Below are 27,767 nucleotides of genomic sequence, written 5' to 3'. Positions count from 1 at the left end.
TTCTAATGACCTGGCACGACATTATCATTTCACAGCTCATCGCAGGTTCCCCTCTCCATGTGAGGGGGGCAAACTTCAGAGGGAACCACCGTCAACACAAATGCACACCCGTCACGTGCCAATAAGACTCACATGCGTGTTTAGGGGGTCTGATCGTGCCGAGGTGCTGTCAAATTCACCTCCGGATTCAGCCAAGGTGGAGGAGGCCTTTTAAGTGACAGCATCAAGGATTTGTGGATACAGAGCCAGTTAAATTAGGCCAAGGCTGAGGAGAGGATGCTCAGCGTGATCAAAGCCGACACTGATACCGCTTTGACTTCTGCATGTTGCCAAGGCGAGGCGGATGTTTTCAGAGACAAAAAGAGAAGAAATTGCATCCGAGGTTTATCTCAACAGCAATTATTCCTGATCCTGGGACAGAGAGATGGAGGCAGGAGAACAGACAATCAGAAGCCGAGGCTGTGGAGAGAAAGAGTGAGTATAAATACCCAGGAAAACCCAGATACAGTTTCCGGGCTGATTAATGAAGAGGCAGCGAGGTGAAATGAACAGGAAATCAAGGAGGCTGAGGATGAATCCTGTTCTCTGATCTCCAGCATGACTTTGAGCACTCAAAGCTGCAGCGAGCACGGTGACTCACAACTGTTTCCATCACCATAAAACACAAAGGAGATGGAGTTGTGTTGTTGTCACCATCACAGAAGGAGGGAGGACTCAATGGTGGGGTTCATACACTCTTCTCTCAACCCTCTGGATACAGTTAAACACTTCAGTCAGCGAGCTCTGTGCAGGGAAAGTGATGGCACCACGTTCCTTTATCCTCACATGACCAAACTCAGCTGTACAGACTGCACGTACTGCCAAGCTGTGGTCGCACACAGTACTGCGCCACAGTGGCCTCATATGAGGACAGGACAAAAAACGCAGAGATATGAGACAAGCCAGAGAGAGAAGGGGCAACATCCTGCAATGATCCAAGGGCCATGAATCCGATTAATAGTGCGAAGTGAGCGCTAATGCTATTTATGCTCAGAGTCAGCGCATGGATCACTGAGATAAGCGCCCTCGCTAAATGCAGAGGCACATTCAATTGTAAATGGCCCGTTATCCAATCAGCCAATGAGGCAGGGGCATGTGTTCTGAGCGACAGACACTCCAGCTCTGCTCTCAACTCTCCTTTGGGTTCATTTGAGGAGCAGCAGAAGTTTCATTTCAAGTTTTTTCTCTAATTCTTAGATATTACAACTTTGTCATTATGCCAGAGTCACGGCTGGAGACGTTTCCAAAATGCATCTTGTAATATTGAACTTGTAATTGTTGTAATTGTCGTCTCAGCTGAAGGGAAAGTCGGTGATAGCTCATTTATCTACTGTTTGTCTTCCCTAATGAAACCCGGAGCTTCTCTCTTTGCTTCATCTCTCCTCTCTGTTCTCCGAGACCAACAGCCTATCAAGATTTGTGGGCTCGTACAAATTTGTTTGAGATGTTGGAATAATGAAGCTCTGGAAAGAGAAAGCTCTAACTTTGAAGCCCCTGTTTAATGAGTCACAGTATTCAGACCTGTGGAAAAATGAAAATGAGGAATATTTTTCTTATAGATTTCTGGAAAGCAGCATGGAGTTTCAAATTGTTTAAATCCATTGAACACATTAATACTTCATCAGGACTGCACCAAAATCCTTAAAATCTTTATCTATTTGCATTCTTTCTGTTGTGCTTTGTTTTCCATCAAACAAATATTTTGAAACCCTCAGAAATTAAATATGTTTACACCATTTAAAACAGAAAAAAAGAAACATTTGTCCAATTTTAGATTGAACAAGGTGAATATGTTTAATTGAAATACAAATTTTACTAATACTGAGCAATGTTCGTAATAATCTTCATCTTTCCTCCATTCCTCACACTCTGATCTTTCCATTCTTGTTTTCCTCTGACGTGTATATAAAAGATATGTGTCAGAGGAAAACAAATGATGGATGACTTCAGAAGATGACTTCGCCTTCAGAGGCAGCAGGAGCTACAGTGACGGGCTGCACACATGACAGTTTTACAACAGCCAGAGCAAACTGACAGTAATATCTGGCTGTTCTCGCAGGAGATGGGAGGAAGACAGGCAGCTGCAGCTTTCAGTTCAAACACAGACACAGAGAAGAAGCATCTCAGCCAAACTCCAAACCGACAGCGGAACACCTTCCTTTCCTCATGCACACACACTTCCCTCTTCTAAACTGTGCTCAAATTTAAATAACTGTATCCTGCAGAGCTGACTGCGTGGCCATAGTCTTTCCCCTGGGCAGTAACATTTTGCAGCCACTGGTTTTCTTTTATACATCGTATAACTCAAAAAGGAAATCTCCCCAGCCTCCAACCCCCTCTAGTCTCTAGACAAGCACTTTATCTTCCTGTCTACAGGCAGAGCAGACTAAACACACTGCCTAATAGAGGGTGTTTTCTGTCCAAGGCAAGCTTTTCTGGAGGCAGCCAGGCTTGAATCTACTGTTTGAATAACATATACTTCATCCATAATGACAAAATAGGACATAAAAAAACAGGGACACACATACACCTGACTCCATTAAAGTACCTTCTAGTGTAATAACACAGAGAGCCTGTATAAATATATGCAATCTGAAAAAGAATACACCAGGTTTCAACCTCAAGAAAACTCATTCAGGTTAATGTTCAGCTGCTGAGGTCAGAGAGAGTTTGAAAGAACGTTCACCACTTCCCTCACTTGTTTCCAAGGTGATGTAAGACCTACTTTCAGTCACAAACAGAAAGTAGACACAAGATGTGAATGTGAAGGGAGAAGGGGCCAAAGTTGCAGCTTTTATGACTTATTTTATTTAAATTCATTATTGTGAATCCTAAAGCCACTCGAATCTCACTCTCACACAGGGGATGACTGTGGAGTGTTGTTTTTTTGCTGGTATCACCACCATTAGCAGCAAACACCAACAAATGCAGTTTTTCTGGAGAACTTGAAGAGTCCAGTAGCAGCTAGTTTGTGTGTGAGAGGAGCAGCTGCCTTGTGATGCTGGATGTGTGTAAACCATGTGATTTTTTTATTGAAAAACACAGCGAGCGTTGTGTGTGGTACTTTAGATTCAACACAGCTATGTATTCTGGGTAAAAAAGATAAAAGGGGGAAATGAAAGGAAGCAAACATCATCCATATTAAATTTTATTCTAGTGAGTAGATTTCAGATATTTCCATTTCTTTTCATTTGTACATTGAGCTTCGAAATAAAACACATGCAAGTGATTGAAAACCAATACTGCCTCCTCCTGGATACAAAGTGCACTTCACTCACAGACACCATTTAAAAAACTCAGTCAATCTCACAAAACAACATTTAAGAAGGTGAAAAGTCTGTGAAAATCAAATGGAGAAAAAATGAAACCAAGACATGTCACTACATCCTTACAGTGCCATGGATAGATATGAGAGCATAAGAAACAGTCAGTGGAACTTCCATCGTGATTTGATTATGTTATTGGTATCACAAGCTCGTCTGCAAATTAATTTAATATTATTAAACACAGGCAGTCTTATCCCTGGCTTCATCGCGGTGACTTCTCCAATCACAGACCTTGAAAGCTTCCATTCTTTCTATGTATAACTATCGGTGTGAGAGAAAGTCGTTTTCCTAGGGGGCCGGTGCAGGAAAGAGGACGTAGACAAACCCAGATTTGATTCCCTAATACACTGTATAAAGAATAGGAAAATATAACTGACGTGATTTTAGATTTGTTTGTTTTAGCCTCAACATGGTGCCACAAATAAATTTGCCACATCAAATAAAATATCTTAGACGGACAAAGATGACAGACGAATCTGAGGATTTAAATGTCAGAACAGTGTGCGTGTAAGTTGCCATGAAAGTTTATTATAATCATAAATAGAGCCTTAATAACAGGCAAACAAATACAAACACTGTGAGTCACCACTGAGCCTTAAATGCTCATGATGATGCATTCAATTTGCCTCAGTGGGATATGATGGTTGGGACCTGAGACGCCAATCTGGACGTCCTCTGAGCCTGAGCAGCATCCCCTCCTGCAGACACATTTGTGGTGTGAAGCAGGGTGGCTCTTATTCCTCCAAACGGATCAGAGTCACTTTTTCAGGTTGGTATTAACACAGCTGATGTTGTTATTGAGCAGCCTTCAGAATTACAACATCGAGCCAGAACAAACACGGATGTACTGAAACATTATCTCGGGTGAATTGACAGTTAGGATTGATTCCTGCCTCTGGATGTGTGGTGGTAAAACTGGTTATTGTTATACACTGAATGAGTCACATTTAAAAACACAGTCAAAAGTCAAAGCAAACAAGGAAATGAGCACAGTTCCTCATTTTATCTGGGTATTATTTTCCAATCATGTTCTGCAACTTTCAGCCTGTTTTCAGCTAAATTGTGATGTTAATCTTAATTTAATTTGTATTTTCTGAACTGCTCAGGAGGTAGAGAGGGTTGTCCACTTAAAAGAAGGTCGATAGTTTGATCTCTGGACCTCCAGTCTAAATCTTGAATTGTCCTTGAGCATGAAACTGGATTTCAAAGTGCTCCTGACGGCTGTGCAGACAGTGTCTGAACGTGTGTGTGAATGTGAATTTCACTGTAAAGCACTTACTGTGGTCGATAAGACTAGAAAATCCTCCAACACAGTGATGGGGCATTGCAACACACCAGAGGGTCAGTGAAACATTTCCAGATTCATATAATTAAATCCTCATGGAGTATTCTGTGTTGACATGGTGAAAACATATTAATATAATATTATCTTGCATTATCTTGTTTTGTTCTTCCTCCTCCAACAACATGAGGAACTTAATAAAACACACTGGGTCATTGTATTGTTTTCCACAGCAACATATAGTCCTTTGTTTGCAGTGTCTGTTGAAAGGTCAAAGGTCGGGGTGCCTACTGGAGCTGAAACCAGTTCACTATCTTGTTCGAGTTAAATCCAGTTCACCGTTTACTAAACACTGCCACAAGTGTGACTGAATATTGAAATGCATGTCCCCCCTGTAGTTCCACAGTTTTCCACTATTTTTAACTGCAGGGGAAACACCTGTTTTCAAAGCAGATACAGAAACTGGTGCAAACAAATGTGCACAAGAAGTTTCTAGAACTGCACATGGCAAAAACTAAACTTGCTATTAAACATGGTGCATAGCCAACTCATGAAAGTGACTAAATGATAAAGATGTCATTACTGTCATCTTGTCCTCTAGATCTAAAGCTGACGCAATAGGTTGACTCTGCATTTCATAATCACTTTCATTTTTTCTATATTTCAAATTCATGGAATAAAAAAGTTACAGAGCATAAGCACTTGGATCAGAGCACATTTTTCAATGTTTTTGCAGGAGTTGTAAGTATGTCCTGTTTACTTAAAAGCAACAAAATGTGTAATTAGATAGACAGAAAGATGAAGGTACATTTCTTCAGATATTTTTGGCAATAATTCTGATAGATAGATAGATACTACAGACTCACATCTGAATACACTGAACCAACACGACCCTAATGTAGATTTTCTCTTTGGGTATTTTCAATCTTTGTCATCCTTCTACGTCACCTCTTAGCCCCGCCCCGTATGCTAAACACGCTCGGTATCCGGAAGTCAAGAATCCCGTGATGTCAGGGTGAGTGCTCTGGTGATCTCAGAACTTTACGACCAACCCCCCGTGTTTCTGCACTCTGGTTTTCCTCAGTGAAGTTTACTCGGAGGTTCTATCGCCAACAGTTTACCTCTAATGTCGTCTACCAACATGGGTTTCCTGGTTTTGAAGGCTGTCGCTGGATGTATCCTTCCGCACGGACCCTAACAGCGGAGCGATGAACAGCCTCTCTCCGGGATGCGGCTCAGTTAGCTCCTCCGCAGGTCGGCTCGCTGTTTGCTAGCGGGCTACTCGGTTCGCTGCGGCTAACGCTCACTACAGCACGGAGGGGGCGATGGCGGGGTTCGTTTTGGAGCAGTTGTCTGATTTCGGGGACTACACCGGCGGTGGAGAGCTGGGTGAGGCTCTTGAAGCGGCTGATAACGGTCTGTCGGACGTCCGCATGAGCCCCGACGGTCGTCACGTTCATGTCATCCTTCCAAAGCCTAAAGCCGGTCTCGTGACTTTTGACAAGTACGTAAGAGCTCAGCCGGTCCACAACCAGAAGAAGCTGGATCTGTGTTCGACTCGAGCTGTGCCCATCGTGGACGTTTTGTATCTGGATCATAATAATAACAACAACAACCACAGCAGCAGTAGAGATGCGGTGGCCGTGGTGTACGAGAATGGAAAAGCTGAGTTCTGGAGGTTCCAGGAGTCCAAAGCGGGCTGGCAGCTCCTGCAGACATCAGACCTGTGCAACAGTCCCCGGGCCAGGGTGGTCTCTGTGTGCGTGTGCTCCAACCTCATCATCTGGTGCGAGGAGAGGCCGCCCTCAGAGAGCTCCCCGGCCCTCGGCCCCACCAGGAATAAGTTCAGATACTGTGTTTGCAGACGTGACTTTGAGGTGGAGGAGGGGGCCGTCAGCTTGGGAGGGGTGAAAATCGCCCTCCACAACAATCCTAAATATACCCTGGTCAGCTCAGGTGAATATGTGCACCTTCTGCCTGATTTGAAGGTGAAACCTCTGTTGAGCATCTCAAAGTTCTTCCTCTCCTGGTTCCCTCGTCATGATTCCTTCAGGATCAGCACCACATGCAAAAACACGGCCCTGAAAAAGCTTTCGGCTAAGGAGTCTGACTTTAAGAGGCTGGTGACGGACTCTCTGGGGGTTTTATCGACTCTTGAACCCCCTGAGATCTACGACGTCTCGCCCACAGGCTGCGGAGGCCTGTTGCTGCTGCTCAGCACGGGCTGGCTGTGTCTCCTGCAGAAAGACGGGATGCTGCGGCAGGTGTACAAACAGGCTGACAACTGCCTGGCAAAATATGGGACTCACACAAGCCTCTGCATGTACCAGGACACGGCGGCACTGCTGGTGGGGCAAAACCTGCATCTCATAGACGTGAACAGTGGCAGGGAGCTGGAGAAGATTGTGCTGAAGAGAGAGGGGTTGTTGTATGTAAACCAAGCGGATAAACAGACCCCTCACCTGCTCTCAGAGACTGGACTTTTTCTGGCAGTGAACAAGGAGACAGACCCCAGAAATTGCAACTATAAGGTGAAACCGTCTGATATTACAGCAGAGTGTATTCATCCTGGAGCACTCCTGGTGGAGGCTGTTTTTGAGGAGGCCTGTAAATACTACCAGCAGAGGAGCCTGAGCAGCACCCAGCTCACTGTTGACACGCTGAAGAAAGGAGGTAGGTTCCAAGCTCCCATCTCTTTAGCCTCCATTCTCGGGAACTATATCAGCACTGGCTCGAGGCAGAAGGGATCTGAGGTGTCCCAGAATGGAGGAGGTGGGTGCATGGCAGGGCAAGACAAGCTAATGGGCTCTCTGGAGGCAGAGCTGAAGGCCCTGGTCTCTCTAGAGGAGCTGAAGGGAAGTTTAGTGAGGGGAAGTGTTAAAGAGGTGGAGGCAGTGTGTGAAATTCTGGTTGAGAAAGAAGTAGCCAGACTGCTCTCATCGTCCGAGCTGGATAAAGAGCCTCTGCTTTACCTCAACTCCATCTTCAGCATCTTCCCATGCCAGGCATGGAGGGCGGCACAGGCTGCCCTGCAGCTACACCACAACGGGGAGGGGACTCTGTCCAGCAGCGCCCCGACAGATGTGTGGAAAACTGTCCTCGGTCCCGCTTCAGCCTCCAGATCCCCAGTCGCCCTCAGGTTATCAAGTGGTGGACCAAAACACAACCACAGCCTTAAAGGTGATCACACAGCAAACTGTAAAGTCAAATCTCCGAGCTCCACTTCCCCAGCTGCCCTCCCCGTGTTTGAACTCCTCTGCCACTCAGTTTTTCACTTCCAGCCCAGCTGGCTGCCCAGGTTCCTCGAGCTCGCCCAGCGGCAGCAGGGCTCGGCCGGCCTGGGCCTGAGTCTGGCCTCTTCCTCATGGAACTTCACTGGCGGGAGAGGCAGGGAGGGCGGGGAGAACAACGTGCCGCTCTACAAAAGAGCCCTGGGCGTCTTGTCTCACCTGTGTTCGGACGGAGACCAGCAGCAGAACTTAGAGGTGGAGCTGCTGCTGGTCAGCGGGCGGCCCAACGCCATCCTGCAGGCGATGAGGGTCCTCATTGCCAAGCAGAAGTGGGAGCGGGTCATGCAGGTGGCCCAGACGTTCTGCAAACAGAGTCCTCTGCTCAACAAGGAGATTTTCACTACTCTGTTGTGTGAGGTGGCCCTCCACAGAGAACTGGACCCATACCTGGACCTTTTGTGGACTCTGTGCCCTGAGGACCTCACTGTGACCACCATAATCAACTTGGTGCTGAAAAGCCTCCCCCCCCCTAACACCCCTTCCTCATGCACCTCCTCCTCTTCCTTCTCCATGTCTGCTACAACCTCCTCATCCCCGGCTCCCTTTGCGGACTCCCACAGCAACCAGCTGACCATCGGGCTGTTGAAACCTCTCCTGAGAAAAGTCCTTCAGCGGGAGACCAAGCCCAGCCAGCACTACGCTGACATCCTCCAGTCCCCCCTGTTTCCTCCTCCAGCGCCTCCTCGTCAGCCCGCGGAGCAGCCAGGGAACATGGCAGATCCCAGCACAGACTTGGACGCCAAAATATCTCCTTCTCTTCTCACAGAAACACCTGAACAGCAGTTGTCCACACACACAACTGTGCATAGGGCGAGTGTGGCAATACCTGCTAACCCATTTTGCTTTACATAAACGAACAAACACCCTCAAAAGGTGAAACGGTCCTATTTGGAATACCATATATATCTGGCCTGTGAAACTGTGAAACAGTATGTGTTGACAATCATTTAAAAACCTAAAGTATTTTCCAGGTTTCATCTGTGTAATACAGCTTTTCAACAGAAACTTTCACATGAAGTATGACAACTCAAAACTGTTTAATGACTACTGAAGATCTTACCAGTGTAAATACTTCAGGGGATTTTTAAGTCTTAATGTGTATATACTGTGTTTGCAATGTTATTTATCTCTTAAGCCTTAACTGCACGTGGATGAGAAAGTTATTGCATTTAATAAGTTTAGCCTTTATCGGAAAAGCATCAATACATAGTAATTATCTGAAAAGTGTTAAGCCACTAACTCCCTATTTTTGGGGTTTGATTGAATCTGTGTAGAATATTTGCCACGTGAAGTAGCTCACTTCTGCTAATTGAAGCAAAGTTTAGCTGCCGTATGTCAGAAAGTGCATTCCTGCAGTTGGTAATCTACTGAGTTTTATCCTGACAAGCTGTTCTTTGTGTTTGAATGTTTGTTTTAAGTGAGAGGTGAGGGGACGGTGGTCCAAGGTTCCTCCAGTGTTGTATTTAACATGATCTAAGTACTTCAGCAGTAACCTGATTTCATTGGACTCAACCAGAACGTCTGTAAACGGACCTCCAGACAGTCTTTCTATTTTCTTTCCACTCCTGTCGTCCATTTTTCTCTCTCGACTCCATCTTGTCCGCTCTGCTCTGTCTCACAGGACATTCCAGACCGAATTCCCAGTAAGACTGACTCACAGTTTGACTTTAAATTCAATTACATTGAATTCAAGTGAGGGTTGGCCACACTGTGACTAACGTGGGCGCCCTGCTGGTTGCATAAGGTCATGGACCCAGCGAGGGTAATGTTATTAGAGATGTCAGGCTCTCTGTCTTGCCTTCATGCTATCGCTCTCTTTTTTTTCTTCCATTGCTCTGAAACTGATTGCACTTTTGAAATCACCCCAGTCAGTATTGAGCTAAATGAAAATGTGATGAGTGCAGCGTGCTTTTGTATGAATCCATTGAAATGAATGTTTTTTTGATTTAAGTGCTGTAGACAAAAGTATATTTAAGTGCCTGTTGTCTTCGATGGTTTAGTGATTTCTTCTTCTGCTCATCATAGTCACAGTTTTTTTTTGTATGTAAACATGGAGCCCTTCAAAACAAAATGGTTATTTATTTTGTGATCTTGGAACGGCTACTAAAAAAGGAAACTTGAGGCTCTACGTGAGTGAGATACTGACAGAGAAACTCCTATGTGCCTCCTAAGTGACAATCAGACTCCAAAATGCTGCAGAACAAGCGTGCCTCTCACAGCACTGCTCTTCATTAACAAGGTAGTGTTACATTTCTGCTGCGTCTCCTCAGTTACAGATGAGGAGCTGGAGGTAGATCAGAGGATCCATTATCTTTAACGCAGAGCACCATGTTTTGACATCTGCTGATTTCTTTCTCTGATCTGATCGGTGTATTAATTGTGCCACTCCGAGCTCTGTACTGTACTGACAGTATCTGTGCTACTGATCTCAGTTCAGTGCCATGAGTTTCGCTGACATGTACCAACATTTGAAAGAAGCTGGGAACTCCCTGACTTCCCCAGACCGACTTCACAGCTCAGTGTTATGAATCCTCAGATGTTAAATATTAATTTGCCTTAAACTTTGCTTCTGGTTTTGTTAACAAAATTCCTTTTGGATTTGCCTGACTAAGTTTTGTTTACTTTTGGTGATCCTGTATTTGGGAAAAAAAAAAAAAAAAAAGAATGTACCAGTATTTATGAACAGATGCTGTATGCTATTAAACTGGAGACAAAACTTCTCTTTGCCGTTCTGAGTTTTACATGTGAAGTTATTTTTTCTGCATTAGTGCAGTGAGAATCATCCCATCATCATAGCCCTGCAAAAATTGTAAAGCTTGTAAGTTTCTATGTTGCTAAGACTGAGTTTTAAATGGAGCCCCTTAAGTCCCAAATTATCATATTTTTTATTTTGTGTGCTAAAGATGTTAAGTTGTACGCCCAAGATGTTTTACTAAAAATTAACATGCATTTTAACGACCAGATGCTCACAGCCACAGCGATGGAGAGAATTAAGCTAGTAGTTTTATTTTCACATCGTAATTTCATGTAATGAAATTGTTGTTGCTCTTAAAAGCAGTAAAACAAACTATTTAACTTAAGCCAATTGTGCCTTAACTATTCAGATATTAACTTAGTCCCACAAGATAATGATCTTGTCCAAAATAGATATTTAATATGTGGGAACAAGTTATTATCTTGTCCAAAGTAGATATTTAATATGTGGGAACAATCTTGTGCCTGCAAGAGTAATAAAAAATAATCCTGTTAGGGAATTAGATGAGACTTTGTAGGTCTAGATTTCACTTTGGTAGCTTAATAATTTTCTGTTCCTGCTGTTCACAGCACCGGCATTAATGGTCAGCTAATAATAATTTCATACGTCTGCTCCCTGGCATGAGTCAGTCATCCTCTACCTGCCAAGTCCTTGTTCCCACAGATGGCTGCAGATCTGGTTTGTTCAGCTTCGTCAGCATATTCCTCTCAGACTCATGCACCATGACAGGACTCACTGACGGATCACGCACTATTCTATCTCAAACAACTAAAACGTCAAGACCAATAAACTCTTTAAAACACTTAGTAGAGCTCATTCCTTCGCCCAGGCTCAAAAGTCCCTGAGAAATCAACAAAAAAAAAACACCCCATCTCACATTAGTAAAGAGAGTGGGGCACACAAATCCTGGATCCCTAGGGATTCGTCATTGGGTAATGCCCCACCCCTCCAAAACATTTCCTGGAAATCTGTTGAGTAATTTTTGCGTAACAAACAAACAGACCAAAACATAACCTCTTTGGCTGAGGTAACAATTTATTATTCATTTATATCATTTCCACAATGTCCCCTCCATGTATAAATCCTCTTACAGCTGCAGACACTGTGTGTGAGTGTGTGTGTGTGTGTGTGTGTGTGTGTGTGTGTGTGCGTGCGTGCGTGCGTGCGTGCGTGCGTGCGTGCGTGCGTGCGTGTGTGTGAGTTCCACAGTTTTACAGGCCTAAGTAAGAGAAGTGTTCAGTCCTGACCTATTAATCTTCTGATAGCAACAAAGGCAGAGGAGGGACACTGAGTGCAGATGAGGATGTGGGGTTGTAATCACAGAGATAAGTGTAGAGGTGTAAAACGGTGGGGAGTGAGTCGTCTACATTCTGTGTTGGATGCAGACGGTAATGAGAGGCTGACCCTTCTCACGGAGCTACAGAAACTGTCATAACCTGATACCTAAAATCCCCCATGCAGCCAATCCCCCAGCCAGTTCTCCTCCCTCCTCCCTTTCTCCTATGCTCTTGTGTCTCTCATCCCCCCCCTCCAGATTGAGTTTCTCTTTTCCCGGCCTCTTGTGTTACAAGGTTTTTGTCGTGCCAGTGCTGTAGTACCATTGATTCACTTGTTCTAATTATAGATGCAGGCCTCCTATACACAATAATACACCTAAACAGAAACTGACTGGCCCTGCCTGCTGCTCTGACATCTGCTCGTCTCTGATTGCGTCTTGCAGGAGTTATTTAATCACCAGCGGTGGTTTCACTACCAAGGACAACAACAGAAAAATATATAATCGAAATGGTGAATGGTCTGTATTCATATAGGTCTTTACAGTGATGACCAATCAATGCGCTTCACAGTTTTACCATTCACACGCATTTAAACTGGATTTATATGCAACACTTTCTCACACATCACTCAAACACAGCCATTCATTCATGGATGGCTGAATATGAAGGGATGTGGGATGAGGGGAAAGGCATGAGACAAATAGAACTTGATGGGTTGACTGGGTAAATGTAAACTAGAGGTGTTATCGTTCTCCTGAACCCACAGTAACTAGTTAACTTCATCTAACTGAGGGTTTAATCACGTTGCAGGACAACGTCATAGAGTAATGAGCCTCTCAGATAGAGGAACCTAACAGAAAAGCATCAACCTCTGTGGACGGTGAGACATTTCATAGCTTTGGGTAAATGCAATTTTACAAATTAAATCTGCTTGAAAACGGTTTACACACGATGAAAGAAATCCCAAGATATCTCAGTTAGTTTTAATCGAATCACTAAGACAAACAATGCTTGTGTGATTGGGAAAACTTTCATTTTTGTTCTACATCTGCTCAATGTTTCCTCTCTCCATGTCAATTCATCTACACAGTGTCGCATGCCTGCAGGTGAACTTTGACCTGCATGTAATAAGCATGTGGCGATAACAGAGATGCATGGCAGTAATAAAGATCACAAAGACACACCATCTTTTTCTATCGTAGTAATTGAAAAAATGCAATAACTGCATCTGTGTAATCTTTGTAATCGACCTGATCGACCACGAGGAGCATCAGATGTGATGAGGACATCGTGACTAAATTAAATAATATCCACTGAGTGTTTTCTTTATTGTGACATGTTAACTATAAGACTTTAGTAAATGCAGTACAAACTGGACTACAGATATTCACTGTGAGAAGCACTGTGATGGAATGTGTGGATAACAGACAGTGACTGATCTCAGAGATTTCACTCATGTCACAGCCAAAAGGTAGAAAAATGCAGAGCAGACTCAGAGCAGATGATGCTCAGTGACATTTTTTTTTTTACTCAGTTTTTTCAAAAACAGCTGGCAGAAATGTAACAGTGATAAAAACACAATCTGCTAAAAAAAAAAAAAAAAGTGCAAAAATCATCATTTTTAAATCACATAAATCACTAAATTTACAAAAACATATTTGCAAAGAAAAGTCAACAAAAAAACTTTAGGTTGCATTGAGTGGTTTCAAACAGCAACAAAATGGTGACTGCTTTCGCTATTCGTCACACAAATAACTGGATTCATTTGATGATTCACACAAGAAATTGTGCTTTGATTCCCAACATTAGTGCAAGTTTAATTATTATTTAGTTAAATATTGTTTTCCATTGGAATCAAGCCACCAAACAGCAGTAAGGAACCCGGCATGTTACAGCAACCTGTTGGCACAGTGACACAGTGAAGCCTTCTCTGAAAGCATAACATAATGACTCTGTATAAATGTATATATGTGATCAACACTCAAAATCAGCATTACAGTTTGAAATCTATAATCTCATGATACAGCAGCAGGCTCAGTACATTCATTCAAAACGTACAAAATATTTTTCTAAAACAATGAAATGAAATAAATCTCTTCAAATGTTGAAGTACCTGAAAAATCCCTTTTGCCTTGTGCATTCCTGAGGTCAATGAAAAGATGCTGTGTTAGTGTGTGTGGTGTGTTGTACGAGCACTGCAATGACTTAACAAGTGGATTTTCTTTTCCAAAGAGGACAATAAACAAATGAAGAGGAAGGTAACCGAAGACCTCAGACATGGCTCGTCTATGCGTCACATCAGTGCAGGAGTGTTTTCAGTCTGTCGAGAGATGCCACACATGTGCCGGCAGTCTTATAAAGCTGTACTGCTTATACAGGAGGTCGTCCTCTCAGGTGATTTTCATATGGGCCCGTGGGATGTGGTTCATAACTATGTGTTCGCTGGAAACAAAGACATTAGAACTGTCAGACCAAATGAATCAGTTGGGATTCTTCCACATATACAACATAGATAAATGTGTTTATGTCGATGTGTTGTTGTTGTTGTTTTGTGTGTGTGTGTTTGATTCTTACTCATAGACGTCAGAGCGCATCATTCTCCTGTAGTACTTGGCTAGTTTGATGGAAAATATGATGCTGGGGATGAAGAAGATCATGCACCAGCCCAGACTGCACCAGAACGCATTCTACAAAGAGAGAAAGAGCACGGGTGATAAAAAACAAACTTAAAGGAGACATATCAAGCTCATGTTAAGGTTCATTGAAAACACGTCACATCACTTTCCTCAATCACAGCTGCAGCTCCTTTTTTCAGCCTCTGTCAGAAACACTTTACTGTCTTTTTAGGGCCCCCACTCCCAATAAAGCCCAGTACTTTGTGAGGGGGCGTGTCAGACTAGCTGCTAGCATATGCGGGGCATCGTGATGGTGTGACATCTCAATGATGAGGAAGTATCAGCTGGACTACAGCTGAGGGGCTTCACGGGCAATATTTTGTCCCTTTACTGTGACATTGGGCTTTTTCACTTTGAAGGCATTTTACATACCCCCCAAAAAAACTTTCCAACACACTAGCTGAAAGAAAACCTGAAAAAGCATCGTATGTCTGTTTTAAAACAGTTTGACGAACAAAGAAATTCTGCATATTTTTTTTATAAGAGGTTGATATGTGCAGCTGAAGATGATTCACCAGAGACTCCACCGCGTACGCGCAGGTGATGATCTCCACCGAGTCCAGAGCTCCGGCTACCGGCTGACACCGGCCCACCTGCTGTGTGATCTGAGGGAGAAGACGCAGGTCAGCCACTGCAGAAAAAACTCAACTCATATGTGTCCACAAAAACAAACGGTATAATTTATAGTTTAACAAGTGCAGGAAAATATTTGAATGGACTTTACCGTGAGGTTGGCCCAGTCAGCGTAAGCAATGAAGTAACCCAGCTGACAGTCCAAAAACATTCTGCTCTCCTGGGATCAAGAGAGAGAGAGAGTAAATTCCACACATTTTCCTCATGCTTAACAGCGGGGAAGTCATGAGGAAGCAGTTGAAGCAATGGGGAATTCTGGGTAAATGCCCTGAAATAACCCGTAAATAACTAAATAATAGAATTACGAATTTTCTCTTGTGAAACATATTTCATGCCTAAGTTTAAACCTTTGACTTAAATAGAAACAACTCAATGCAAATACACTCCATTACATTAAATTACCCTCTATTATAATTTATTGGTGAAATGGGCCAGTAAGTGAGAGGAGAGAATCATCATCATGTGAGGAGTGAGGTAGCAAACTGATGCTGTTTCTCCATGACTCTGTGGACACACAGTTAACACACTGGTATGAGATGACCTCGAAGTTCACATGGTAGACAACAGTCAGAGAAGTTTTTACATTTTGATGAGGCTCTGGATCCACTTATTTATTTTACAGAGTGAGATTTTCAACATTTTCTCTAAGAATAATACATTTATCTTGATGCAAAACGGCTCATTTAAGAGACCGCTATCTATGAGTTTTGGCAATTTTGGTGCAGGGGCATAGTTGGTGTGTTCAGTTTCTTTTGTTTAACTTAGGATCATACAAGATATCCAAACTAAAACTGTGTCATCCTGGTTATTGAGGTATAATATAATTGTGATTCTTCCCCTTTGGCTGCAGAGCAAACAGGCATGTTGTTTAAACTCGGAGCATCACAGTCATAGTAGCTGAGCCATAGCAGCTTTCCCCTTCTCCCCCTCTGGCCAAATGACTGACTGACCACAGGCATTAGCACACCACATGGAGCACTTTTTCTTTTTTCTTTTCCTTTCCTCGAACTCATGTGACTCGTGGCCCTCTACTCACGGTCTTTACAATCTCTGTCGTATTTGTGTTGAGGAAGTCTTGTGCTGCTCCCACGTTCCTCAGCAACTCCCCCACTGTCCCCTGGAAGCACCAGAGAGAAGAAAGTATTATAAATCACAGAAAGAATGAGTGGACGAACGACTTTTGCTCGTTGGCAGCTCCAGGTGTTAGTCTGTGCACTCACTTCGATTTTCTCCGTCATGGATTGAAGGTTCTTCACACTCGAGTTCAGGTTTTCCTGAGGGAGAAAAAGCATGAAGATGTTTGTGCTTGAATTAAACGTGGAGAGGAGAGCCGCAATGAGGCTGATAGGAAAAGATGTGAGCTAAGATAAGGAAACCTACTCACCAGTTGTGGGATGATGGTTGTTTCTATGCTGGCTTGAATCTGCCTCAGATCATTGGCCTCGTTACGCAGCTCTTCTCCAGTTACATTGTCCGTCTGGAAATAAGTAAAACAGCTGGTTAGTGGATCGAACGTTTGGATTTGTAATACAGAAAGAGTCAATTTTACAAAGAGGGTTATGTTTTATGCTTGATCGTGTCTCGTCATTCACCTTAGAGGCAGCCAACTCAAGTTCATCTGCTGTTGTGTTCAGATTGATCCTGGAAGCGTTGTTAATCTGAGAGAGATAAGAAAGAAGCATTGCATCACAATAAGATGTTAGGAAAACATAGAGCACTGGCTTGAAATCATGAGTGTCACGGTTATGGTAGTATTTTGTCATATTATGGTATTTTCTGTCACGGGTATTGTATTCTGTCACGTTATGGTATTTTGTTCTCTTTTATAAAGAGTGTTTTCAGTTGTAGTTTAAATTGCATTTTTGTTACGTTTGGAATTCATGTTTTAAGTTTGTTCTATGTCCTCTCTGTGTCCCTCGCTCATGTTCCCTTCTGCTCTCCTCTGTGCTCCATCCTGTGTTCCCCTCCTTGTCCCTCACTATGTTCATCCCGTGTTCTCTCATGTTCCCTTGTCCGTTCCTGTATGTTTCACCCTGTGCTTCTCCTGTGTTCATCCCATGTGGTTGTTGGTACGTCGTCAATTCTTGTCATGTTCGTGTATCTTGTCGTTCCTCGTCCTGCTGATGTATCTCGTCATTCCTCGTCATGTACTTGTGTCCCGTCACCTCTCGCCATGTTTGCTCATACGTTTTTTCATGTCCTCCCATGTTCCACTCCCCTGTTTTGATTCAGTGCGATTTTTGTTTCTGGAAGATTTCTTTTGTTACTTTTACCTTTTAAATAAAAGACACTTTTTATTAAACAATATTTAGTTTCTGCGTTTTGGTCCTTCCCTTCCCTTTTACCTACCACGTTCTCCTCCCCACACCCCTTCAAACCTGACAGAGAGAGGTTTAAACTATGGAAAAAATGACCTGTGTTTGTACTAAGAATGAGAGAAAGTGATTTCAAACTTGGTGGAAGGATGTGGTGTATGTCAGGGAAGAACCTGTTGTTCAAAACATTGAATGAGAGTGAAGCTGCACAAAGATACATGTAAGCTGAATAACAACTACCTGCTGTTTGATGGCTGAGAAGTCCAGACCATTGACCTTGGAGGAGAGGTTACCGAGCTGGTCTTTAACTTCAGGGCTTAGGAGAGTGATGGTGGACAGAGTGATGTCTGTGTTCTCAAACTGCTTCTTGATCTGCTCTGTGTACTGTGTGACGGACAGAAACAAACATTGAAGATGATTACATGTAACTATAAATCCAGAAATCCTTCATTTTTCTCAACAACTGCTCATCTGATCGACTTCAGGAGTATTTCTGAAGACCCTTGGAAGTGTTCTGATGAGTGGCTCTCCAGAAAAACACGCAGTTGATGAGTATAAAATAAAGTTATTGTAAGTTAGAACTTATTTTGAACAATTGAAAAGGACAATAAGGAAACTCACTTTTGATACATTGAGGATTTCTTCAAGGTTTATGATTTCATTCAAATGGAATGTTGTCCACACAGTCTTGTTTTCCTCACAGTCTCTGCAAACAAAGACATTCGGTGAGATGAAGTCAAACTTTTTGTACATCACTCAACCTCAGTGCATTATGAATGTAACTTGAGGAAAAACTCTATCTGGTGTGTATGCATGCACCTTGTGTATTATTACTATTATGTACTAGTATTACATACCTGTAGATTTCAGAGAAATTGACTTTAGTTTTCAATCCTAAATCCTCAGTTATCTGTGTAGTTAAATCTGAAGAATCAATGATCTATGGAGAGAAGAGGCAATAATATTAACACAAAGACATTCAACACAATCTTTGTATTGTACGACCTGTGCATGTCTGTGTGCAGTACTGTATCTCGCTACCTTCAGCAGTTGTCCGTCGTTCCAGGGCCGACAGACCATCGTGTAAAGGTTCCCACCCACAAGGAACAACAGCACCACCACGATCATGAACAGCCAGGAGAAGAGGAAGCTGAACCCTGCACCCCTGCAGCAAAATCGGGGTCAGAGGTCAAACAAGAGCTCAGGAAGTGAAAACACCTTTTACCTACAACACAGCACTCACATCATGAGGAAGGTGCCGCCACAGTCGGCCGTGCAGGATCGCTTCGTGGGATCTGCTGAGGGTGTCAGACCCAGAGGGCCCAGAACCAGACCCAGGAGGTTACACACCACTACCAGGAGCACCACACAGCACAGGGCAACAAACACACCCCATCTGGAGACCAAAACACACACACAATAATTGAATTTTGTGGGTTTTCATCAGCCGATCATGTGCGTTTTGCAGTTTGCAGGTGTTTTACCTGATGTGCTCGGCTTTCTCGACCTCTGCGGTGACACTGTTGATTTCTCTGTGTAAGTTGCTCAGAGTCTCCCTCATGTTCATCAGACCGGACACAGGGAGTTCAGTTGCAATCTGGGAGATCTGTGTTTCTATGTCACCCAGCAGCTGCTTGCTTTCTAACACACACACACACAAATATATCGTATGTAAAATTGACCATATGGACATACTAATACTACTAATCAATAACCAATAGACTAGTATCTGAAATTAAATTAAAGGCAGTAAATGCGCTCACGTACTTTGAACCAAATCCTCGGTTTCACTGGCCACCCTCTGGGGGATGCTGTTGAAATAACTCTCCACCTGAAATAAAGACCAGTGTTTATCAGTCTGCATTAAAAAATTACTTTGGTAAAAATCAATTAGACATAATTAAATGTTGTTGTGTTCACCCTCCCTCTCATGATCTGTCCACCAACTCTGATGTGTTCAAAAAAGAGATGATGATTTTTTTTTTTAACAGTGTTTTCATTTTATGGTGGGGGGGGGGGGGCCACAAACCTCCTGGATTCTAGCTGTGAGGTTGATTCGGACAACTTCATCCATTGCAGACTGGATTGTGCTCAGGCCGGGGATCTGTGAGCAGTCATGTTATACTTTTATTTAACAGGAGGAGGCAGCAGAACTCAGCAAAACAAAGGCAAAGCTTTTTATATCAATGTTATCCAAGGGCCACAAGGTCACAGTGAATGAATACATGGAATGAGGAATGATGAATAGTATCTATATGAGGAGAGGAGAGGATACAAGAGTTGACAGACTGAACTTATCAGAGATAGGCGTGTAGGAGAAAATAGAGAAGAACAGATGGGCGGAGGACGTACAGTATCAGCTGTTCAAACAAAGCAAGAAAATCATGTGTCAGTGTCTCAATCTGCGTCAGTGGATCTTTTATTACATAAATGATTCTTCCTGCTGTTGCTTCATGATAAAATCTTGTCAAACTCGGTGACGGGCTGTTTCTTTGTCTGTACAGAGTGTTTTTTTTTTTATTTAAAACACTTAAGTTGACAGGAGTGCACAGAACAACCTCAATTAATTTCCCTGTATTGTTCAATTCATCCATTCAAGAAGAAAAAAACAGATAAATGTGATTCTACATACAAGGATGCATAAAATCAGGACTTACAGTGAGAGAGATGTCCAGTGTTAGGTTCTGTAGCGCTGGCCTCAGGGTTTGACAGATGAGACAGTTTGGTCTGGATAAAGTCCGATTGATGCGGTTTTTAACGTCGGTGATGTTGTCCTGGAGACGGTCCGTGCTGGACTGCAGCCGAGCCAATGATGAGTTCAGCTCTGTGAGTTCAACACTGATGTTTCTGGTCTCTGATCATGCAAATGAAAAACACAAATACTAAGTGTATGCACAAGAGTAATAATCATTTTAAAACATGTATCACCTACTTAGCTTGGAAATCAAAAACAGTGTTAAAAATTGAACAGGAAGCTCAGAATAAAACGGAGAACAAACAATCATTAAGAACAATGTTATCCAGCTGCTTTTAGTAAAGCATTGCAAATATTTTATCATCACTGCACACAATGATGAAAGACACGATCAAAGGACACCTGCATACAGCCTTAAATGCTTTACTCAGTTAGAGAATGTTTACTGATGGGTGTGAGTGGCTGCTTCATCATATAGAAATGTTGACCCTGTGACGCACTGGCAAACTGTCTATTCTGCCCTGCCCCTCCCCCAATGCCAGCGGTGCTTGGCTACAGCTGAACAAGCGACATACAGTAGATAATGGAAAGATGGATGGATGGTGTTCTATAGCCAAAGTACTAGCAAATATTTAATCATGGAGGGATCATAAAGCGATTAGGGGAAGAGAGTGTTGAGGACACTCCTTTTGTTTTTGTAACTATCAAACTGGAAGTGTAAATGAGTCACCCCTTGTGCAGTTACAGCCAGTGGGGAGGGGGGGCACAATTAGAACAACTAGTTCTGTATTTGTATATTTACTTCCACCAAGGAAGTTATGTTTTCACCCCCTCTGTTTGTGTGTTGGGTGGTTTGTTTGTTTGTAAGCAAGATTCAACAAAAACTACCAGATGGATTACCACAAAACTTGTAAGGATGGATGGAAGGAAACATGGAAGGATGCAGTATAGGTAAGGGAAGAAATCCAATAAATACATTTTGTGGGGATCCAGGATTGTTTTTCATTTATGTAGAAGCCACGATTATATTCATTTATTTATTCACGTTATTGTTGTTTTTATTTGTGTTGGAAAGCACACACCCTCCACACTCCACGGGTGGTGAGGGCGAGCATTGATATATAAGTTTGGTGATCATGACGCGTGAAGGACCTCAGCTTCATCTTCAGCCTCAATCTCAAAAGCAGATGAATGGTCTTTAAACATTTCGTTATCTTATTATGCTTATCTTTCAACTATCACTTTTGGATGCAAGACAAAAATGTGGTGAAACACAGGACATTGGGAAAATTCACAGTTCAGTTATAGTTCAAGTACATTTTTAAGAGATGTTGCCACTACATTTAAAATTGCGTTGGAAATAATGACTGACATCTTTGAATGTGTGGAATTTGATGAAGCTTGATGACTTTAAGTAAACTTTTGGGCCTTGGAGGAAGTATGTGCTTTACTGAGTGCCATAATAATATGATCATGTTTTCTCTTCCTTTACTTTTTACAGGACGTGGCATGCAGGCTCACCATACCTTGATTCAGCCGTCTCACAGGGAGCAGCGCCTGGTCCAGAGTTACCTTGAATCGCTCCTGGATCTCTGTTCCCAGCTGAGGCCCGATGTCTGAGTCATACGCAGCAAAGAGAGGGTTAATATGGTGCCAGGAGAGCAGAATAAACACAAAGTGGTTCCACTGTTTGTACATTATTACTTTCCTGTTCCTACCGTCTAGGTTTCTGGTGACCTTTTGTATGGTTTTGTAGCTCCCATTCACCACGTCGTGAATTTGCTGGAGGGAAAAAAAAACTATAAGATATTGGTTGAAATGCAACATGTAGGACTGATAACATGAGCTAATTGTAAATAGTGGCTTCAGGATATTAAAAGTAACGAGTAAAACACAAGCATATCTCTCCCTCCGACCTTTCCTCGCTCTCTTGTGGTTGGAGATAAGTGTATTGACACTGCAGAGAACTGGGCTGCTAATTAATCACTGGAGCAACTGGAGAGAACTGGAGCTCTGTTTGCGTCTCACACAAAAGCTTGTCGATTCACAGCAGATTGATGCTCGGTTGCTGTGGGAAATAATGTGACCAGTCCCAAACAGACATCAGGATTATTCACAGTTCTGGTCGTAAGCGTTTGAGGATAAAGGAGTAATGAGTCAGCCAGTAGTGACAACTGCTGACTCACAGAGGTCCCACACATTTGACCTCTATACGATTCTTCCATCAACAAGAGGGTTTCTCTTACCTGAGGCACAACTGTGAGGAAGTTCTGGATGTTGTCTAAGGTTTTGTTGAGCTGCACTGGAGTTTCATCCACACTCACTTTGATGGCTTCATTGCTTTTGAACATGCAAATGTTCCCAGCACTATAAACACACACACACAATAACATAATGCAGAAATGAGGGAGATGCACACAGGCACTGAGACGCTCACATCCAAGCTATTTTCCAACACACATTGTTGATAACACATCATTACGGTGATCAAAGACATACACAAGAGCACACAAACACACAAACACACACACGCGTGTCTCTCTAACCCCCCTAACCCCCTAACCCTAACCTAAACCTAAACCTAATCCTAACCCAAACATAAACCTAACCCTAACCTAAACCTCTTCCTAACCCTAAAACCAAGTCTTAACCCTCAAAAAGTAAATTTTATTTGTGAGGACCAGCCAAAATGTCCTCACAATGATGGTATAGAACCAAAATTGGCCACCTTTTTTCTACGAGGACAAATTAAGAATATCTACATATATATATATTTTGGTCCCCATGAAGTCAGTGTTCATGCTGGAAAGGGTCCTAAAGCTGTAACAAAAATGAGTTCAAACACACACACACATTCACACTCACAGGATAATAAGTGTGGTGAAGAGTGTGCTCCAGTAGAGAGTTCTCCTGCGACAGTTGATGGAGGATGTCTGCTTCTGGTACATCGTCCCACCGCAGTTGCCACAGCAGCGACAGCACGCCAGGAAGAAGCCGACAATGGGCATCAGAACGATGTACAGGATGCCAATCGCTGCACATACCAGGAAACCCACTTCATACACCAGGACCTGAACACACATATACACACAAATGTGTATTGCCGCTAAAATAACACAAATATCAATTTCAAGTGACTGCGGCATTGTCTCATCGGTCTGTCTTCAACACAGCGAGTGGTTTCAATGTTCTCTGGTGACACTCCACAATCAGAGCACATGAGGAGGTTTTAGTTACTTCAGTCGGCTGGTTACGAACACACAAGAATGCTCCGACATGAAAGGGTCTCAGGTTTCCAGCCCGGGGAGATCTGAGGAGGGTGTGTCTGATTTTTTTCCCACATATATGGGACATGTGTGTAAAACTCATGAACATTCTCTTACTTCTTTGATGAGCTCTGGATCTGACAACACTTGTGGATAACTGTCGATGGTTTTCAAGATCAGATCTGAAAAGAAACAACAGAGGAAAATAGCTTAAATTCTTTCTCAGAAACAAAAGTTTTAGAGGCCTGGAAAAGCTCTTTGCAAATTACTACTTTCCACCACCAGCCATTCTCACACTTGTCCCTATACAAAAGCCCAGCCATGGGGACAACGTGTCCTGTGCTCCGTCCAAACATTTTAATCTCTCGCTATGTAAAACTGGAAATCTGACACCTTCATCTTGTGGTTACTAAGAAACAAGGGCGGCGGGAGGAGAGATTACATTTTGACGCACACACACAGAATAAAAAGAAACAAGCCCAACCTGCCCTCTATGGTCCCACCGAGCCGTGTTATTGTGGTCATTATTCACAAGGTGAGCAGGTAACTGAGAAGATTTGTTGTTCAGGTGTTCCTCACACAATCTCTTTTGTGTGGTCCTCACCATTTCTGTGTGTGTGTGTAACATCAGACGGAAGCATGACATAAATACCTTGGAAATGTGTGTGTGTGTTTTTTGCCTCAACCTGAGGTATTTTATTTTGAAAAGCTTTACTTTAGCTTTATTTTCTCATTATATTAGCATTTTCTCATTAAGTGTTTTGTAGGGACAGTGCATACTAATAACAACATTGTAAATGTGCCAGAGTTAGACAAGAGGCTAATTTCCATCTCTGGCAAAGTGTTAAGTTGGCAGCCTCAGATAAGTTTTATTTAAAACAGTTATCATAATGTAGACATTATCAATTAGCTATAAGTAAAATATTGATATTTATTAGAGGATCTATCATTTTTTTAGTTTCTTGAGAATTTTACAGAATGTTATGAAATCTAAAAATTGGTATCACGTGTATTTTTGAAGCAATACAGCATGTCAACCAAAGGTGCCAAAGGTGGCCCACAATAGTTTTGGGCCATATTCACCATTTACCACATGAGACGCTTTAGGTTTTAATCCACATTACACCTTGCAGAGAACAGCGCCTGATTTTCAAAAAAAGGTCCACATTTGCTTTGGGATATTTGGGCAACTTCACGGTTCACATCCGTATGCTATCTGGGTTTCATCTTTCTAGCTATTCAGTATAATAAATGTTGATCAGCAGCTTATTGTAATATCCTGTTCAAGGCTGCAGAGCGAAACACATTTATTTACTTAGTGATATGTATAACCTAAGGGTTACTTTTTTTTTAAGAAGCAGAAAACCACAGTTTACCATTTGCCGTGAAGCAATTTGCCTTATTTTCATCCAATGGCAGAACGTGTGTTTACAAGAGTTGTTGATCGACCTGCTTACTCACAAAGCTTTTAAAGTGAAACACAGTTTCTGCATGCAACATTTAGCGGCTATCATATGAAACAATCTCTTTATGTCAACACTCAGTCCACCATTACGAATGACTCAACCTTTGCCCAGATTCAAATGACTTCAGACAATGGCTAACAGAGGATTTTTTGTGTCAAAGTGTTAACAATACCGACCAGGAAATAATGTACGAAACCGAGAAGGGTTTACGGAGCAATTACAACAGAGCAAAGGTGAGTCTCAAGTTTGAGTCACAGGAGACGAAAATCAGAATTGGACACAAAGGTTAATGGTTGACAGGGGAAAAATACAGGAATTTCCTTAAACGTATTGATTTACCAGTCCCGTGGGCTTTTTGTATGGGCAGGGTCACTACAGAGCAGTAAAGGTTCAAATTGATGGTTTATATCTTTGCTCTTGTAATACAATGATGCCTAGCCCAGAGCACGAGAGCCAAAAGATTTTCACGTGATTTAAATTGAGCTAGAGCCGGGACAAAGTAGATGAGGAAGTAGACGGGGTGCGATCAGGTACGATGCAGCTGAATGTGACAGGAGAGGAACAGGGTTGGGGTTAGGGAAATGAATCCGTCTCCTGTGGATGCACTGTCCTTCCCCATTCTTATAGTTTATTATATCTATCAATGTCTTTTTTAGGAGGGTTTTCCTGTGAATTATTGATAAAAGATAAATAATGAATTTGTTTTAATATGTTTAAAAAGACATTTTAAAAAGTATAAGTTAAAATAAAAGAGTCAAAATAATTGTCTGTCTGGAGGCAGTGTTTGGACCTGTGAGTGGGTCTTGTTCAGGCTTAGGTGCATGCCCGGAAAAAGAAAAAGGTATGTGAGTCTGAACAGACCTGGTCAGAGCAGAAATTAGGGTTAGGGGTGGACTATGGACTATAAAAAATACAATACAATACTTCTATAGAAGAAAACATTCCTGAAGGTTTAAAGGTTAGGGGTAGGGTTGACTTACTTCTAGGGAATGGGTTCGGCTGGACTGTGTGGAGAAAGGATTGAACCAGAGGGGCCATAAACCTCACACCGGTGTCCCTAGCTATTGTGTCCTGGTAGTCCAGCTCAGTGAGGTTCAGCGGGGCCGCAGCCGGTGCACAGGTGGTCAGGGAGCCCGACTGGGACAGGCTGATCCCCAGCAGCATCGCTCCAACGCTGGCTCTCAGCGCTCCAGCACTGCCCCGCAGCCTCCACACATGCCTCATACTCTCACACAACCCCATGATTACAGGTGAGGCAGGTGGGGAAAACTGGTTTGTAGAGTGATCACTTCATGGCACAGGGTTTTAAATAATCTGGAAAGGAGACCAAAAAAAGAGTGAACACAATGACACACTCTGACGAGGCAGAAGAATTAAAGCTTGGAGAAGAAACCCACAGACTGAGTCACACACAGAGAGAGAAGTCTAAGTGCTGTTTCTTTACAAAATGACAATGGACAAAAGAACTGCTGCTATTTTGAAAGATGAAACACATGAGTGGCATTTTGTGAAAGAGAAATCTAAATGTTCAACTAACACCAATTTCATTTCTGAGCTTCAATTTCATGCGACAGATATCCAGACACTTTTCTCTCTGACATTTAAAGAAAACAATGTTAGACACGGATGATGATTATAACCTGTCTGGGTCGTGCCGTCAATGCAGTGTTGCACGTAAACACACAGAAAAACTGCATCCGCCTGAGATACCCACATCCCCTCTGTTTATCCCAGTCTGCCTGCATGGAATTTGAATATTTCTCAGAGTGCACTGTGTAACCTGAAAGTGCTTTGGGGTGTAACTCTTTTAAGCAAATAAGCTCACAAGGGTGAAGCTTCACACTTACCAAACACATGCACTTCCTGCAAATCAGAATAAACAGTCCACCAGTGTTTTTCCCTCCTAATTACAAAGAGACCATACACTGAGGATATTTACTGCACAAACTGGGACTGTGGGAACAAGCTGTCAGAGCAGTTCTTCTAGATCAAGGCACCGGTGGCAAAATACGGGTGTGAGTGGAAAGAGGACACATTAAAAGAAAGAGGAAAGCAGAAGGAGCATTGAGCTGTTTTCTTTAACTCACCTTCCTCGGTAGCGGACAGCAAAGGACAGTTACACAGCTCTGATCTCCAGTAATTCTGTCAGGGGCGTGTGACTCCCACGGACTCTTCACAATCCCTTGGAAACCTGACACGCTCTGACACGCTCTGACTGCTGCTGTCAAGTTGAAGTTGACTGCTTGGAAGGCTGGACACTGACTCTAAAGGCAGAGAGAGGGAGGCAAAGAGAAGGGAATCCGAGGAGGGAGGGTCTTTTACAAGAGGAACAGGGAGAGAGGGAGGGGAAGTGGTGGTAAGGAGGCAATTGACAGAGTACCTTTAAAGAAAAAAGAAAATGGAATTTCTCCTGCTTTGCTTCCTGCAGTGTGTCAGGCTGACTTAATTATATTGGATCAACTCTGAAAAAACAAGGAAGAGCATGAATTTCAGGAAGTGGAAATAAACTTGGACAAAACAAGTCATCTGTTATGTTGTGGTGTAGAAATTAATAATAACACGGTTTAAATATGCAGATGGGAAGGATACACTCAGGGTCAGGAGATGGGAGTACGCACATCTACAGTAAATGTTATCAAAAACACAGAAATATCTCAGTGGGGTTAGAGATAACAGAGAAACCTCTGCAGCTCAAGACACAACAGCCACAGGATGGAGATAATATGATTTATTACCTAAAGTGTTATT

The 27,767-nt window shown here is 42.7% G+C and overlaps 2 protein-coding genes across 4 annotated transcripts; one reads left to right on the top strand and one right to left on the bottom strand.

Annotated features, from left to right (window-relative positions):
* The first annotated feature begins 5,562 nt into the window (after positions 1-5,562).
* Positions 5,563-10,657, top strand: LOC109635617 (HPS6 biogenesis of lysosomal organelles complex 2 subunit 3). The gene has a single exon (XM_069538267.1). It carries the CDS (start codon positions 5,973-5,975, stop codon positions 8,787-8,789), a length of 2,817 nt encoding a protein of 938 aa, XP_069394368.1. The 5' UTR covers positions 5,563-5,972; the 3' UTR covers positions 8,790-10,657.
* A 2,616-nt stretch (positions 10,658-13,273) lies between these two features.
* On the bottom strand, positions 13,274-27,452 carry prom2 (prominin 2). 3 transcript variants are annotated; one of them, XM_020088185.2, is made up of 24 exons: positions 27,107-27,452; positions 26,000-26,333; positions 23,671-23,735; positions 23,153-23,358; positions 22,534-22,654; positions 22,006-22,069; positions 21,814-21,903; positions 20,250-20,446; positions 19,622-19,696; positions 19,360-19,423; positions 19,077-19,233; positions 18,836-18,988; positions 18,634-18,757; positions 18,450-18,532; positions 18,214-18,298; positions 17,833-17,976; positions 16,870-16,935; positions 16,662-16,754; positions 16,498-16,551; positions 16,314-16,394; positions 15,369-15,437; positions 15,160-15,249; positions 14,544-14,656; positions 13,274-14,411 (listed from the first exon to the last, which is right to left on the bottom strand). In XM_020088185.2, exons 2-24 carry the CDS (start codon positions 26,259-26,261, stop codon positions 14,360-14,362), a joined length of 2,508 nt encoding a protein of 835 aa, XP_019943744.2. In that variant the 5' UTR covers positions 26,262-26,333; positions 27,107-27,452; the 3' UTR covers positions 13,274-14,359. The 3 variants fall into 3 exon arrangements, 2 of the variants coding, with proteins under 2 accessions (XP_019943744.2, XP_069394369.1); XM_069538268.1 differs by lacking the exon at positions 27,107-27,452 and adding an exon at positions 26,660-26,762; XR_011246003.1 differs by having other exon boundaries at positions 13,470-14,411; positions 14,544-14,939; positions 15,113-15,249; positions 27,107-27,361.
* Between the last annotated feature and the right edge of the window lie 315 nt (positions 27,453-27,767).

The sequence above is a fragment of the Paralichthys olivaceus genome, chromosome 14, assembly GCF_024713975.1.
Source record: "Paralichthys olivaceus isolate ysfri-2021 chromosome 14, ASM2471397v2, whole genome shotgun sequence".
Taxonomy (NCBI): domain Eukaryota; kingdom Metazoa; phylum Chordata; class Actinopteri; order Pleuronectiformes; family Paralichthyidae; genus Paralichthys; species Paralichthys olivaceus.
Note: the sequence above shows the minus strand (reverse complement) of the source record. Positions and strands in the feature narration are given on the sequence as shown.